General features: G+C 36.8%; 1 protein-coding gene across 18 annotated transcripts in view; it reads left to right on the top strand.

Moving 5' to 3' along the window:
* tusc3 (tumor suppressor candidate 3) overlaps positions 1-14867 on the top strand; it is a 548930-nt gene that overhangs the window by 288122 nt on the left and 245941 nt on the right. The window contains exon 7 of one of the 18 annotated variants that reach the window (XM_069924592.1): positions 7411-7922. The exons of the other annotated variants lie outside the window; for them this stretch is intronic. Coding sequence (XP_069780693.1) covers positions 7411-7569 — 159 coding nt within the window. The 3' untranslated portion in view covers positions 7570-7922. Of the gene's footprint in view, positions 1-7410; positions 7923-14867 lie in introns of those variants that run through there. 18 annotated transcript variants of the gene reach the window in all.

The raw sequence follows: 14867 nt of genomic DNA, 5'->3' as shown, positions 1-14867 counted from the left end.
GGTGGAGAGGGACTTTAGGATATTGCACAGATTATTAAATGCAGCAAGACAGGTTAAGGAAGTGACTATGATAATGTTGAGAATTTATTGTCATACACATAAGAATAATATAAAAATACCCTGAAATTCTTGTATACCGCACCAGGATATATATTCTTGCATCTGCCATAAGGAAAGAGGTATAGGTGCCACTTGACTTGTACCACCAGGTTCAGGAAAAGTTGCTATCCCTCCACCATCAGTCTCCTTAACAATAAACTCAGTCAGAGACTCATTTAAGGACTCTTTCTTTGTCAATATTTATTATTCAATATTTATTTCTGTATTGCAGTCAGTTTGTTTAAATTTCTTTCTTTTTTTCTACCTTTCTCTTGCTACCCTCTTATTTTTAATATATATAAAATCCATGGATTTGCCTTAATCCTACATGCCAAGGATATTTCATGACCCCTTTCATCATTCCTAATTCCTCGTTTAAGTTCTTTCCTTCTTTCTGTATATTCCTTCGGGTTTTCGGATAGTTTCAGCTCCTAAAATCTTTTATATGCCATCTTTTTCTTTTTGACTAAGCTTAAAATCTCTTGAAACTCAAGGTTCCCAAACCTTGTCATCCTTATCATTCCTTCTCATAGGAATATGCTGATCCCAAACTATAACCAGCTTGCCTTTAAAGAATTCCCACATGTCATTTGTGAATTTACCCTTAAGCAGCCTCTCCTGAACTATTTTCTCCAGTTCCTATCTAATACTTTCTATGTTTACCACTTTAGCCCATGGACAATTCTTGTCCATATCCAGAACTATCTTGAAACTGTTCCTAAAATGATCCCCCACTGGATCTTTAATTACCTAACAAAGTTAATTTTCCCATACAAGCTCAAAGGTGGCCCCCTTCTGAAATGAACTATTTGCATTTTTTTCTAAGAACAATTGATGCATCGAACAAATTCTGCCCCATCTAACCCCCAATACTAAGTGATTCCCAGTCAATATTGGGGAAGTTAAAATCATCCATTACAACTATCTTGTTGATTTCACATCTTTCTATGATTTGCTTGCACATCTGTTCCTCTAAATCCTACTGGATATTGAGAGGTCTATAGTAAAACTCCTGTAGTATTTTCACTTTCCTTATTCTGAAGTTCTTCTACTTGATGAGCTGTTCAGGTATCATCTGTTATTGCAGCCCTGACATTCTCCCTGTACAATACAATTCCATTACCTCTTTTACATTCCTCTTGATCATGTGTAAAACATTTAACGCCTGGAATGTTGAGCTGGCTCTCCTGCTCTTCTGTGAACCAAATTTCCAAATTTCTGAAATGAATACAGTTCCCTCATGTTACGTACTAACCCAAGTTCATCTGCCTTACTTGATATAAAATAAATACTCTTCAGACCACGATTGTCGTGTCCCTATCTATTTTTATTATTGGATTTACATGACATGACCCTCTCCACATTCACTCCGACAGCCCTGGTTCCTATCCCCCTCCTCTCGATTATGAGTTAATAAGTAAGGAGTGTCTTGCAGCTATATAGAACTTCGATTCGGTCAGATTTGGAGCATTGTGTGCAATTCGAATTGACCCATTATAGGAAGGAGGTGGAGGCATTGAAAAGGATGCAGAAGATTCCCGATGAAGGGCTCAGGCCCAAAACTTTGATTGCCTTTTGATTCCTATGAGGGCTGCATGACCTTTTGATATTATCCAGCACTTTTCTTTATTGCAACTTCATTAGAATGCTGTCTGGATTAAGGGGTATGAACAATGGACAAATTGGTATTGTTTTCTTTGGAACCCTGGAGGTGGAGAGGAAATTTGATCAATGCTTATGAAATGATGTAAGTCATAGAGAGAGTAGACTGTGAAAATCTTTTTTTTCCGCAGAGTAAAAATGTCAAATAGTAGAGGCCATGCGTTTAAGGTGAATGGGGGAAAGTTTAAGGGAGATATGTGGAGCAAGATTTTTCCACAGAAAAAGTTTTGGGTACCTATCACTGGTCCATGCTGGACTGCTGGGTTGATGGTGGAAGGAGACACAACAGTATCATTAATAAGTTTCTAAATAGACACACGAACATGCAGGGAATAGAGGGATATGAATCATAACAGGTAGAAGAGATTTAGCTTACTTTGGCATCATATTCGGCGCAGATATGATTTATTTATTTTAATTATGGCCACAATGCCATGTTGAATATCTCAATTAGATTTTTGTCCAAAGCATATAATTGAAAACTGAGGTCCTCCATCAGCCAGCTCCCCGCCATGACTACCAGCCCCCCCACATCTACATCGGGCACACAAAACTCAAAATGGTCAACCAGTTTACCTATCTCGGCTGCACCATTTCATCGGATGCAAGGATCGACAACGAGATAGACAACAGACTCGCCAAGGCAAATAGCACCTTTGGAAGACTACACAAAAGAGTCTGGGAAAAACAACCAACTGTAAAACCTCACAAAGATTAGCGTATACAGAGCCGTTGTCATACCCACACTCCTGTTCGGCTCCGAATCATGGGTCCTTTACCGGCATCACCTACGGCTCCTAGAACGCTTCCACCAGCGTTGTCTCCGCTCCATCCTCAACATTCATTGGAGCGACTTCATCTCCAACATCGAAGTACTCGAAATGGCAGAGGACAACAGTATCGAATCCACGCTGCTGAAGATCAAATTGCGCTGTGTAGGTCATGTCTCCAGAATGGAGGACCATCGCCTTCCCAAGATCGTGTTATATGGCGAGCTCTCCACTGGCCACTGAGACAGAGGTGCACCAAAGAAGAGGTACAAGAACTGCCTAAAGAAAGCTCTTGGTGCCTGCCACATTGACCACCGCCAGTGGGCTGATATCGCCTCCAACCGTGCATCTTGGCACCTCACAGTTCAGCGGGTAGCAACCTCCTTTGAAGAAGACCGCAGAGCCCACCTCAATGACAAAAGACAAAGGAGGAAAAACCCAACACCCAACCCCAACCAACCAATTTTCCCTTGCAACCGCTGCAACCGTATCTGCCTGTCCCGTATCGGACTTGTCAGCCACAAAAGAGCCTGCAGCTAACGTGGACTTTACCCCTCCATAAATCTTCATCCGCGAAACCAAGACAAAGAAATAAAGATAATTGAAATAGCTATAATCAGTATCACGAATGGAATACTCTAACAGTCACCTTCATCATCATTGATCTCCGTGCACTTATTCTGCAAATAATTATACTTTCTGACAATATTAATGAGGAGATTAAAAATTGATACCAGGTCATTTCCAAATAGGGCTGAAAATTGTTTCTGTCCACACAGTCTGACTTAATGCAGATATGTATTGTTGGGCTAAGAAGTCCTCTTGTGAACAAAGATCTCCCACCATTTACTTCCTCTACAGTGTTCCATTTCCTTTTATTTTCTGAACTTCAGCCTAGGGTTAGGACTCTTCTTCCTTCTACTAGTGATGTCATAATGCATCAAGCAATGGTGGACCTGCCATAGATCCTGATCAATGTATTATGATCTTGTATTTGAACAAAATTAATCATGCCTAATTATAACATAATTAAACCTCATGTACAGTACAGTACATATTCAGCTCATGTTGTTGTTGTTGTGCCGACCTGTATAAACCTTTATAAGGGACCGTGGGAAAATGCTAGCAATAAACAGCAATCATGGATAATTTTTAAACAGTGTGGGAAGGTTGGTAGTGCTATCGCACACAGTTTAAACAGCATGGGAAAGTTGGTAGTCCTATAGCACACAAAATAGAAATACCATGGGAAAAAGCAATGGCGGACCTGCCCTCCCAGTATTCCATGTGGCAGAGAAAGGGCTGAATGCATGGCCTCATGCACAGAGCACTCATGGAAGGGTTTCTCTGCCGCTCAGCATTCTGAGAAGTCAGGTCCACCATCACTTTTTTCCCACAGTCTTTATAAATTGTGCACTATAGGACTACCATCTTTCCCATGCTGTTCACTATTGCTATTTATTCCCTCTTTCTCTCTCTCTCTCTCTCTCTCTCTCTCTCTCTCTCTCTCTCTCTCTCTCTCTCTCTCTCCCTCCTATGGCAACTTTCCCATAGCAAAGTTTGTACCTTCATTTTATTCTTTTCTTCCTTCATCTTCCTGCACTCACACAAAAACTTGAGTAATTTCTATCCCAGAATGCAATTGCCCATTCTACACTTACCTGATTGCAATGCTGGCGTCTGCAGACTCTGGGGATTGTACTAGGCACTGAGGCAGTCTATCCACAGTGTGAGATGACGTCATCTGAAACTGGCATTGAGAAGATTTTGCTTTCACCCTTGACCTTCTCTAGGCGATTGGCCATTAATTCCTGGGACCACTTGCAAGTGTGAAAGGGGCTTTAGATACATTTTGTTTTCACCAGAAGCATCTTTTCTCCAGTGTAAACATAACTTTGTATCTTTAGTATTTGATGACTGTTTCACAATCAGTTCAGGTGATTTGATTTGTTCACTCTCCAAGCCAGAATTTCTCTGCTAACCAAAATTGTACTGGGTACTCTCAGTTGTGCTGCATTGTATGGACATCAATGTCTAATTTTCTCCCTCTCTTACTGCAATTGATTTGAAGATTTTAGTTGATCTATTTATTTGATGCCTGAATTGTTCTCCAATGAAAAGTGCTTTGGTTTACTGTATTGTAATAAATAGTAGAAAACCTCCTGGATTTTTTTTAATGCTCAATTCTTCTGTTCTGCAGAGTGCAATGCTTCTTCAGACAATATAAATCTCTGATTGACTCCAGAAGCTTATTCTCTATTCCGTGCTGTGTGCCCTTAAAGCCTATAAGACTAATTCCTGTGCAATAATTGCTACTTCTGTTCTGCAATTTCCCTGGGCCTTTCATCAAGCTCCAAGGAAATGACATGGAAACGGGCCATTTGGCCCAATGCACATTGGTATTTACATTCCTCACAGCACTGGTTATAATCACGTTCAAATAATTTTGTGTCATTTAATGCAATTGTTGAATTTGAATTCCTCAATGGGAAGAAAATTAGCATTTTTTTTGAAAACTATAAACTAAGAAGTGAAATTTGTTGTGTGCTCTGTGACTTTGACAGGAGAGTAAAGCTCTTCATGTTATTTTCATTATACCATTGCACACCAATTCCATCAGGTTCTCTGAAGGAATGCTTGAAGAAATGTTATTTTTATCTTGTGTTCTTTTGAGAACATTTGCTGTTTGAAAATGTCCTTTCTTGCTAGCTCAATTTTATATTGCAGAATGAAATATATAAAGAATATAAATTTTGCAACATGAGAGGGTCAATAATTTCTCTCTTTTCAATTAAATATAGTTATCCACTGATGAGATAGTACAGTTGTTTAAAATTAAAGCAACTTGGGTAAGAGTTGAACAATTTTTGATGGCTAGCAGACGCTCCAGGAAAAAGCCATTTGGATGACTTAGTCAATCTTCTGGTAGAAAATGGTTTAGTTTAGAGCACAAGTGAAGATAACCAACTGAAATTATCTGGTCAGCAAAGAATACTTTGACATTTTAATCACTATTTACACAATCATCTGTTAGGTGATTAATTATTAAGTTCCAATAAAAATTTCAAAATAGAAAAAACTTGTTACTCAGTGGAGGACTGTAAAATACATAATTTATTTTGCTTGAAAGAACTCATTTAAAAAGGGTTTACCCTGAGTGAAATGTTCTCAATGTATGTTATAAGTCTCATCATTATAATACCTACTTTCTATTTATATAAAACTGATTTTATAAATTATGTACATATATAGTATACATGTCTCTCGATTCTGTGGCCCAGTATGTGTTGTACCAATTGCACGCTTTTACTTATGTTCATTTAATTTATTGTGAAATTTACATTACAATCTTTGTCATTATTCATCATTAAACCGTAGAATAATAAATATATTTTTCAAATTCAAGATCATTAAATCATTTGCTTTTACCAAAAGGAATGCATGTTAATATTACAAACTAAAATTTTCATCTTGAAACATGTTGCTACTAAAGCTGAAAATTACATGCAATTCATAAAAATAGCAGTTTATCCTATGAAGTTAAAAATGAGGGGAACCTCTGGTTCCAGATTCATCTTCTGTAACTTTGAGATTATTAATAATTGATTCAGCTTGTCTTTTGCATTCAACTAAGCAAAACCCTCCTTGACCTTTACATACATCTAATTTATAAATGCAATATCTTTCCTCGTTGCTATACTGTTGAGTAAGAGAAGAAAAGAAAGATGACTAAAGATGGGGGTAAGAAGTTAAAAAAAATCTCAATGTGAGCATTTAAAGACTGCTTCCAGAAAGAGTGCATATTTGATCATTTCTTGGCAAACTCCGACTTCTTCGTTGCAGACCTCCCTTGGTTATATCTAAAAATGCTTAAAATTCCAGATGGATGCAACACCTAGCTTTAGCTCTCCACCATCTTTTGAACATAAAGTACCCTCCATAATGTTTGGGACAAAAATACTTTTTTTTTTCTTTAATTTGCTCCTGTGCTCCACAGTTTTCAATTTGTAATTAATCAACTCGCATGTAATTAAAGTGTACATTCAAGGTTTGACTAATATAGAAATTACAGCACTTTTTATCCATAGTCCCCTCATTTTAGGGCACTATAATGTTTGGGATATTTTACTTCATAAGTGTTTGTGAGTACTCAAATCTGTTTAATTGCATCATTGGTGCAGGTATAAGAGAGCTAGGCTGGTTCTAAGATTTTGATCACATTTTAAGTCCTTAGTTGCCATTTTTCAACATGAAGACCAGTGTCAGATTGGGGATTGTTCTTCATTATAATAAGAATTCCTCTGTTACCATCTGTGGATATCTTCCTTGGAATACCAGTCCCTTTGTGATTACTGAGCTGAGCAGTAAGCTCTTTATTTCTTAATGATGTTCCAAACTGTGAATTTTGGTAATTCTAAAATTTTGATGGTCTCTTGCAATTTTTTTCTTGTTTTTCAGTCTCATAATAACTTCTTTAACTTTCATTGGCACAACTTTGGTCCTTGTGTTGGAAAATGGCAACTATAGGGTGATTTTTATTTATTTATTTAAAATTTAAACCAATTTGGCCTATGAGTCTGTGCCGCCCAATTTACACCCTGTGGTGATATGTTTCCTCTATTGTATATAGTTATTTTTAGTTACTGTATATATGGAGCTGGCCCGCCCACTGATGACTCATACCCAATGACTCCTCCCCCGTGGTCTTGGGCCATAAAGGTCAAGCCACCTCACCCTTCCCTCCATTCCTATACCTGGATCCAGGCCAGCAAGGTTCTTCTGTTTATTAAAGCCTATCATTGCCTCTGCCTCGTCTTTGTGATTACTGGTAGTGCACTACACACCCCATTAATCTACACTCTTGTACTTTTTTTTGAAGAATTGGAGGAAACCAGAGCCCCCCAACAAAACCCACGCAGACACTGGAAGAACATACAGATTCCTTACAGACAGCACAGGATTCAAATCCAGGTCCACTTCTGATTGCTGGTGCTGTAAAGGCATTGAGCTAACTGCTACACCAACCATGCTGCCGTGATCAAACCGTTCCAAACAGTTGAATTTGGTAATCCAAAGATTTGGGTGATTCTTACTCTTTGATTCTTGTTTTTCAGCCTCATAATGGCTTAGTTGGCATTCATGGCACAACTCTGGTCCTCATGTCGTAAAATGTCAACTACAGACACCAAAGCCAAGCTCTCTTGTACCTGTACCACTGAAACAATGAAACATACCTGTACTGCACCCACAAAAACCTGAGTAGCCAAATATTCCAGGCATTATAGTGCCCTGAACTGAGAGAACTGTGTATAAAAAGTGCTGTAATTTCTACATGGTCAAACTAAAATGTACACAGATAAACTTGAATAAAATATAGAATGTGCACTTTAATCACAAGTGAATTGTTTAATTACAAATTGAAAACTGAAACACAGGGGCAAATAAAGGAAATAAGTATCTTTGTTTCAAACATTATGGAAGAGACTGTAGAACATAGAACTCTACAGAAACAGGCTCTTTGGCCCTTATAACTGTGTCAAACATGAAGTCCAATCTCAACTAAAACTCTGATGCTTGTATTTCATGAATTTCCTTTCATCCCCTTCGTCTTCACATGTCTATCAAGAACCCTCTTAAATGATACTATTGCAAGCTCTCACACCAGTACTCCTGGCAGCCCATTCCAAGTATTGACTACTCTCTGTGTAAAATATTTACCCTACATTCCTTTAAACTGCTCCCTCCTGCTTCTTAAAAGCTTGACCTCTTTTGAGTGATGCTTTTATACTGGGGTTCGACTGGGACCTCCAACCAGATGGCATTAATATCGACTTCTCTGGCTTTTGTTAAAATGCATAATCCCCCTCACCCCATCCCCACCTTCATTTAATTCCCCGTCACCTTCCCCCAACTGTGTCTCTCCCTTCCTGGTCTTTTGGGTAGACATGATGAATTCTCACCTCTCCCCTTATCACATCCAATTAAAATCTTTTGTTGGTCTTGATTCCTCCCCAGCTGGCAGTGTCTGAATTCTAACATTTTCTGAGATCTCCTTCTTCTGGCTCATTCTGCATATCCCTTGAAGAAGAGCTCAGGCCCAAAATGTCAGCAATGTATCTTTGTCTTTTATGGATGCTGAAAGACTGGCTGAATTCCTCCAAGATTTTGGTATGTTTTTTACTACAATCACAACGTCCATATACACAATGATTCTAACAGTCCACCTCATCAATGTTTTTCATTTCTCATGGTTTTATACACCTTCATCAGGTCTCCCTTCAGCCTCTCTTCAGTTTGTCTATTCTTTCCCCTTGACTCCTGCCATCTAAAGCAAGTAACATCCTGGCAAACATTTTCTGTACCCATTACAAAGCCTCCACCTCCTTCCTGTACTGAGTCAATCAGAATTCTACACAGTATTCCAACCACAGCCTAACCAAAGTTTTATCTAGATGCAACACGACTTCCTTATTTTTGTACTCAATGACTAGCCAATGAAAGAAAACAAATAATGTGTCTTCTTTACCACTGCATGTACTTGTTTGGCTTCTTTCATTGAGATCTGGATCTCGAACCTCAGACAGATCCCTGTCATTAACTATATACCCTTACATTTCACCTCCCAAAAGTGCAACACAGACTTTCCTGGACTAAACTCCCATCTGCCACTTCTATGCCAATATCTGTAACTGATCTGTTATATTGTATTCTTTAATAGCCTTCTGTTCTTTCCACAACTCAACCAATCTTTATATGCAAAATTAGTAACACATCCATGTCTATCCAAGTCATAAACAACAGGTGCCTTGCAGAATACCCTAGTCAACAGTCTCCAGCTACAATAACACTCTTTCAATCTGTCTTCTATGGACCAGCCAATTCTGTATTCAAATTATTAACTCAACATGGATTCCACACATTTGCATTTGGCTACCATGAGGGACCTTGTCAAATGCTTTAATAAAGTCGATGTGGAAAATACCCACTGCCCTACCTTCATTAACCATCTTTGTGAGGGGAGTCACGTGATGGAGTAGTGGCCGGACGGTGAACTCCAGCCCTCTCCAGAAAAGTCGGAAAAAACAAAGGAAAACACAAAGGCACAGAAATAAAAGTTAAAGAAAAGTGAGTATAAAGGTGGAAAGAAGATGGCGACAAAAAAAGAAAAATCGAAATCAACGGTAAGAAGAGAGGAAGAGAAGACAACGGAGGAAGAAGGAGAAGGCCTTACCTGTTCGAAGAGGCCCGCGGTGGAGAGAGAAACCCGCTCCCTCAGGTCGGTAGAAATTGGACTACAAAAATGGCTCGCTGAGCCGAGTAAAAGTGCGCGGTGCACATGAAAAAAAACACACCGACGGGAGGGGTGACCAGCTGGGGAGTCGATCTCCACAGCCGGCAACGACAGCTGCAGAACACCTGCAGCAAGAGGAGAACACAGAAGACAATGAAAACAAGAAAGAAGCGAAGAAAAGGGCAACAAAGAAACAACAAATAGCTAACCCAGAGGAAGAAGAAGAGGAAGAGTACAGTGAAATAGAAGAAGAAGGGAAAGGCAAGATAAAGGATATACTTTCTCTTATTAAAGAATACATGGAGTCATTTAAAGAATGGCAAACACAGGAATTTAATGATTTAAGAAGAAGAATAAACAACACAGAAGAGAAAATGAATAAAATAGATATGACCTTAACAGAAATGGGAAAGAAAATGGACAAGATGGAAGAGCGGGAAGCAGCAGTAGAAATGGAGGTTGAGGACTTAAAAAAGAAATTAGAGGAATCTAATAAAAAAGTTAAAGAGACACAAGAACTGTTAGCTCAGAAAATAGATATAATGGAAAATTATAACAGAAGAAATAACATAAAGATAGTGGGCCTTAAGGAAGATGAAGAAGGCAAGAATATGAGAGAGTTTATAAAAGATTGGATCCCTAGGATCCTAGGATGTCCAGAACTACAACAAGAAATGGAAATAGAAAGGGCACATAGAGCATTGGCCTTTAAACCACAACCACAACAAAAACCAAGATCTATTTTAGTAAAATTCGTAAGATACACTACAAGAGAAAAGGTACTGGAGAAGACAATGGAAAAAGTAAGAGAGGGCAACAAGCCACTGGAGTACAAAGGGCAAAAAATCTTCATTTATCCAGATATAAGTTTTGAACTCCTAAAGAAGAGAAAGGAGTTCAATACAGCAAAGGCGATTTTATGGAAGAAAGGGTATAAATTTATACTAAAGCATCCAGCGGTATTGAAAATATTTATTCCAGGTCAACAAAACAGACTATTCTGGGATCCAGAAGAAGCATGAAAATTTGCAGAACAATTACAAAATAGACTGAGGGATGAAGATGTGTAATGAGAGTAAAAATGACCACGATTTAAATGTATGTGGGTAAAGAGGTATAAGAGTGTATATGTATAATGTGCATACGTGAATGTATCCGTATTTAGAGGAAAATATAGATAGTATAGACAAGAATTAATAAGGGAAGGAAATGGAATAGAGGGAATAAGGAGGGAACTAAAAGAGTGACCTTTGTTACATATGAAAAGTGAAATTTTTTCTGGGGGGGCTGGGTGGGGAGGAGTTGCGGTCACTGCAAAATCAGCTGACGCTTGCGAGTGAATTCGCAAACCCAAATGGAGAGGGGAGATGTGGTTGTCCGACAAGGGATAAAGGACAACTCAGGAGGGGAAGGGGAGATAGGGGGTAAAGAAGTTTTAAATAGGAGAATAAGGAAAATGTTTGATGTTTTAGGAATGTTATCTTATAAAGGGTTTAAAATAAGAAAACAGAAATGGAAAAGGAGGAAAGGTAATGATGGAAAAACGGAAAGGGAAGATAAACAAAGTATAAAATGGCTACGTTGAACTAAATGACTTTAAATATTAATGGAATACATAACCAAATTAAAAGGAAGAAACTGCTAAATTTACTGAAAAAAGAAAAAAATTGATATAGCATTTGTGCAAGAAACACACTTAACTGAATTGGAGCACAAGAAATTAAAGAGAGATTGGGTAGGACATGTAACAGCAGCATCGTATAATTCAAAGGCAAGAGGAGTGGCTAAATTAATTAGTAAAAATGTGCCATTTAAAATAGAAGAGGAAATAATAGATCCAGCAGGGAGATATGTAATGATAAAATGTCAGATATATTCGGAGTTTTGGAATCTACTCAATGTATATTCACCTAACGAAGAAGATCAAAAGTTTATGCAAGATATCTTTTTGAAGGTAGCTAATACGCAAGGGAACATATTAATAGGAGGGGATTTCAACCTGAATTTGGATTCAAATATGGATAAAACTGGGAAAAAAATTAACAGAAAGAACAAAGTAACCAAATTTATAATTAAATCAATGGAAGAAATGCAACTTTTGGATATATGGAGGAAACAACACCCAAAAGAAAAGGAATATTCATATTACTCGGCTAGACATAAAACATACTCAAGAATAGATCTATTTTTGTTATCAGCTAGTATGCAAGATAGAGTAAGAAAAACAGAATATAAAGCTAGAATACTATCGGACCATTCACCCTTAATATTGACAGTAAAGCTAGAGGACATCCCTCCAAGAATGTATAGATGGAGATTAAACCCCATGTTACTTAAAAGGCAGGATTTTAGAGAATTTATTGAAAAACAAATAAAAATGTATTTTGAAATAAATACGGAATCAGTGGAAGATAAGTTTATACTATGGGATGCAATGAAAGCATTCATTAGAGGGCAAATAATAAGTTATGTAACCAAGATGAAGAAGGACTATAATCAGGAAACAGAGCAGTTGGAAAGGGAAATAGTAAATATAGAAAAAAAATTAGCAATGAAGGAAGATACAACTAAAAGAAGAGAATTGGCGGATAAAAAAATAAAATATGAAACACTACAAACATATAAGGTGGAGAAGAATATAATGAAGACAAAACAGAAATATTATGAACTGGGTGAAAAAACGCACAAAATCCTAGCATGGCTGCTTAAGACAGAACAAGCTAAGAAAATGGTATTGGCATCAAGGAAAAAAGACAAACAAATTACATATAATCCAAAAGAAATTAAGGAAAACTTTAGAGAATTCTATGAACAATTATACCCAACTGAAAACGAAGGGAAAGAAGGGAAAATAGATGAATTTCTGACTAAAATTGAACTACCAAAACTACAAATAGAGGAACAAAATAAATTAACAGAACCATTTGGAATAGTAGAAATACAAGAGATAATAAAAAAATTACCAAATAATAAGACACCAGGAGAGGATGGATTCCCAATAGAATTCTACAAAACATTTAAAGACTTATTAATTCCGCCCCTCCTGGATGTAATCAACCAGATTGATGAAACACAAAGCTTACCAGATTCATGTAAAACAGCAATAATTACAGTAATACTAAAGCAAGGGAAAGATCCACTCTCACCAGCGTCATATAGACCAATATCTTTACTAAACACAGATTATAAGATAATAGCTAAACTATTAGCAAACAGATTAGCAGAGCATGTACCGAAAATGGTAAATTTAGACCAAACTGGATTTATCAAAAAAAGACGCACAACAGACAATATTTGTAAATTTATTAATTTAATTCATGCAGTAGAAGGAAATAAAGCACCTACAGTAGCAGTTGCTTTAGACGCAGAGAAGGCCTTTGACAGAGTAGAATGGAATTATTTGTTCAAAGTATTGCAAAAATTCAGTTTACCGGAGAAGTATATTAATTGGATTAAAGCATTATATAAGGGACTGTTAGCGAAAGTGACAGTAAATGGACATGTATCAAAGCAATTTAACTTAAGCAGGTCAACGCGACAGGGATGCCCACTATCACCTTTATTGTTTGTGTTAGCTATAGAACCACTAGCAGAATTGATAAGAATAGATAATAATATAAAAGGAATAAAAATAAAAGACAAGGAATATAAAATCAGTCTATTTGCGGATGATGTTATAGTGTACTTAACAGAACCAGAATTATCAATAAAAGAATTATATAAGAAATTGAAGGAATATGGAGAAGTGTCGGGTTACAAGATAAACGTAAATAAAAGTGATGCAATGCCTATGAATAATGCGGATTTCTCAAAATTTAAGAAGGAATCTCCATTTAGATGGCAAATGCAGGCAATAAGATACCTAGGTGTACAAATAAACAAAAATCTCGGCCAACTATATAAACTCAATTATTATCCACTAATGAAAAAATTACAGGATGATTTAGAGCATTGGAAAGATTTACCACTAACACTAATAGGAAGGATAAACTGTATTAAAATGAACATTTTTCCAAGGATATTATACTTATTTCAGGCATTGCCAATACAACTGACAGAAAAATTCTTCAAGGAGTTAAAGAAAATAATAAGAAAATTTTTATGGAGAGGGGGGAAACCGAGGATAGCACTAGATAAATTAACAGAATGGTATAAACAAGGAGGCTTACAACTGCCAAACTTTAAAAATTATTATAGAGCCGCACAATTAAGATACCTATCAGATTTTTATCAAACAAGGGAAAAACCAGACTGGACGAGATTAGAATTAGATAAAATAGGGGAAAAGATACCTGAACACATATTATATAAATGGGATGAAAAATTGATACAACATAGAAGTTCTCCAGTATTACATCATCTCCTCAATATTTGGAAGAAGATTCATGTAGAAAGAAATAAAACAAATTATCAATTACCAAAACTAATATTGACGCAAAACAAGTTACTCCCTTTTACAATAGATAACCTTTCCTTTAGAGAATGGGGAAAAAAAAGGGATTAAAAGAATAGAAAATTGTTTTTCAGGAAATAGATTCTTATCCTTTGAACAAATGAGAGATAAGTACAATATAACTGGAGATACAGCGCTGGCATATTACCAATTGAGATCCTATTTGAAGGATAAATTAGGAGGCAGTTTGAGTTTGCCAGAGGCAAGTAACCTTGAATATATGATTACAGATACAATGTTAATCAAAAGATTTATAACAAATATGTATATTAAACTGCAAGAAAATGAGAATGAGGAAACAAATGGTAAAACTAAACAAAAATGGGAACAAGATTTAAATATAAAGATAAAAAAGGAAACATGGGAGAAATTATGTTCTGGAACGATGAGAAATACAATAAATACGAGGCTACGTATGATACAATATAACTGGATACACAGACTATACATTACACCTCAAAAGTTAAATAAATGGGACCCAACAGTATCTGATAGATGTTTTCGATGTAAAAAAGAAATGGGAACAACAATTCATGCAATCTGGACATGTGAGAATGTAGAAAAATTTTGGGAAGATCTCAATCAGATATTA

The sequence above is a fragment of the Narcine bancroftii genome, chromosome 3 (genome assembly GCF_036971445.1).
Source record: "Narcine bancroftii isolate sNarBan1 chromosome 3, sNarBan1.hap1, whole genome shotgun sequence".
NCBI lineage: Eukaryota > Metazoa > Chordata > Chondrichthyes > Torpediniformes > Narcinidae > Narcine > Narcine bancroftii.
Note: the sequence above shows the minus strand (reverse complement) of the source record. Positions and strands in the feature narration are given on the sequence as shown.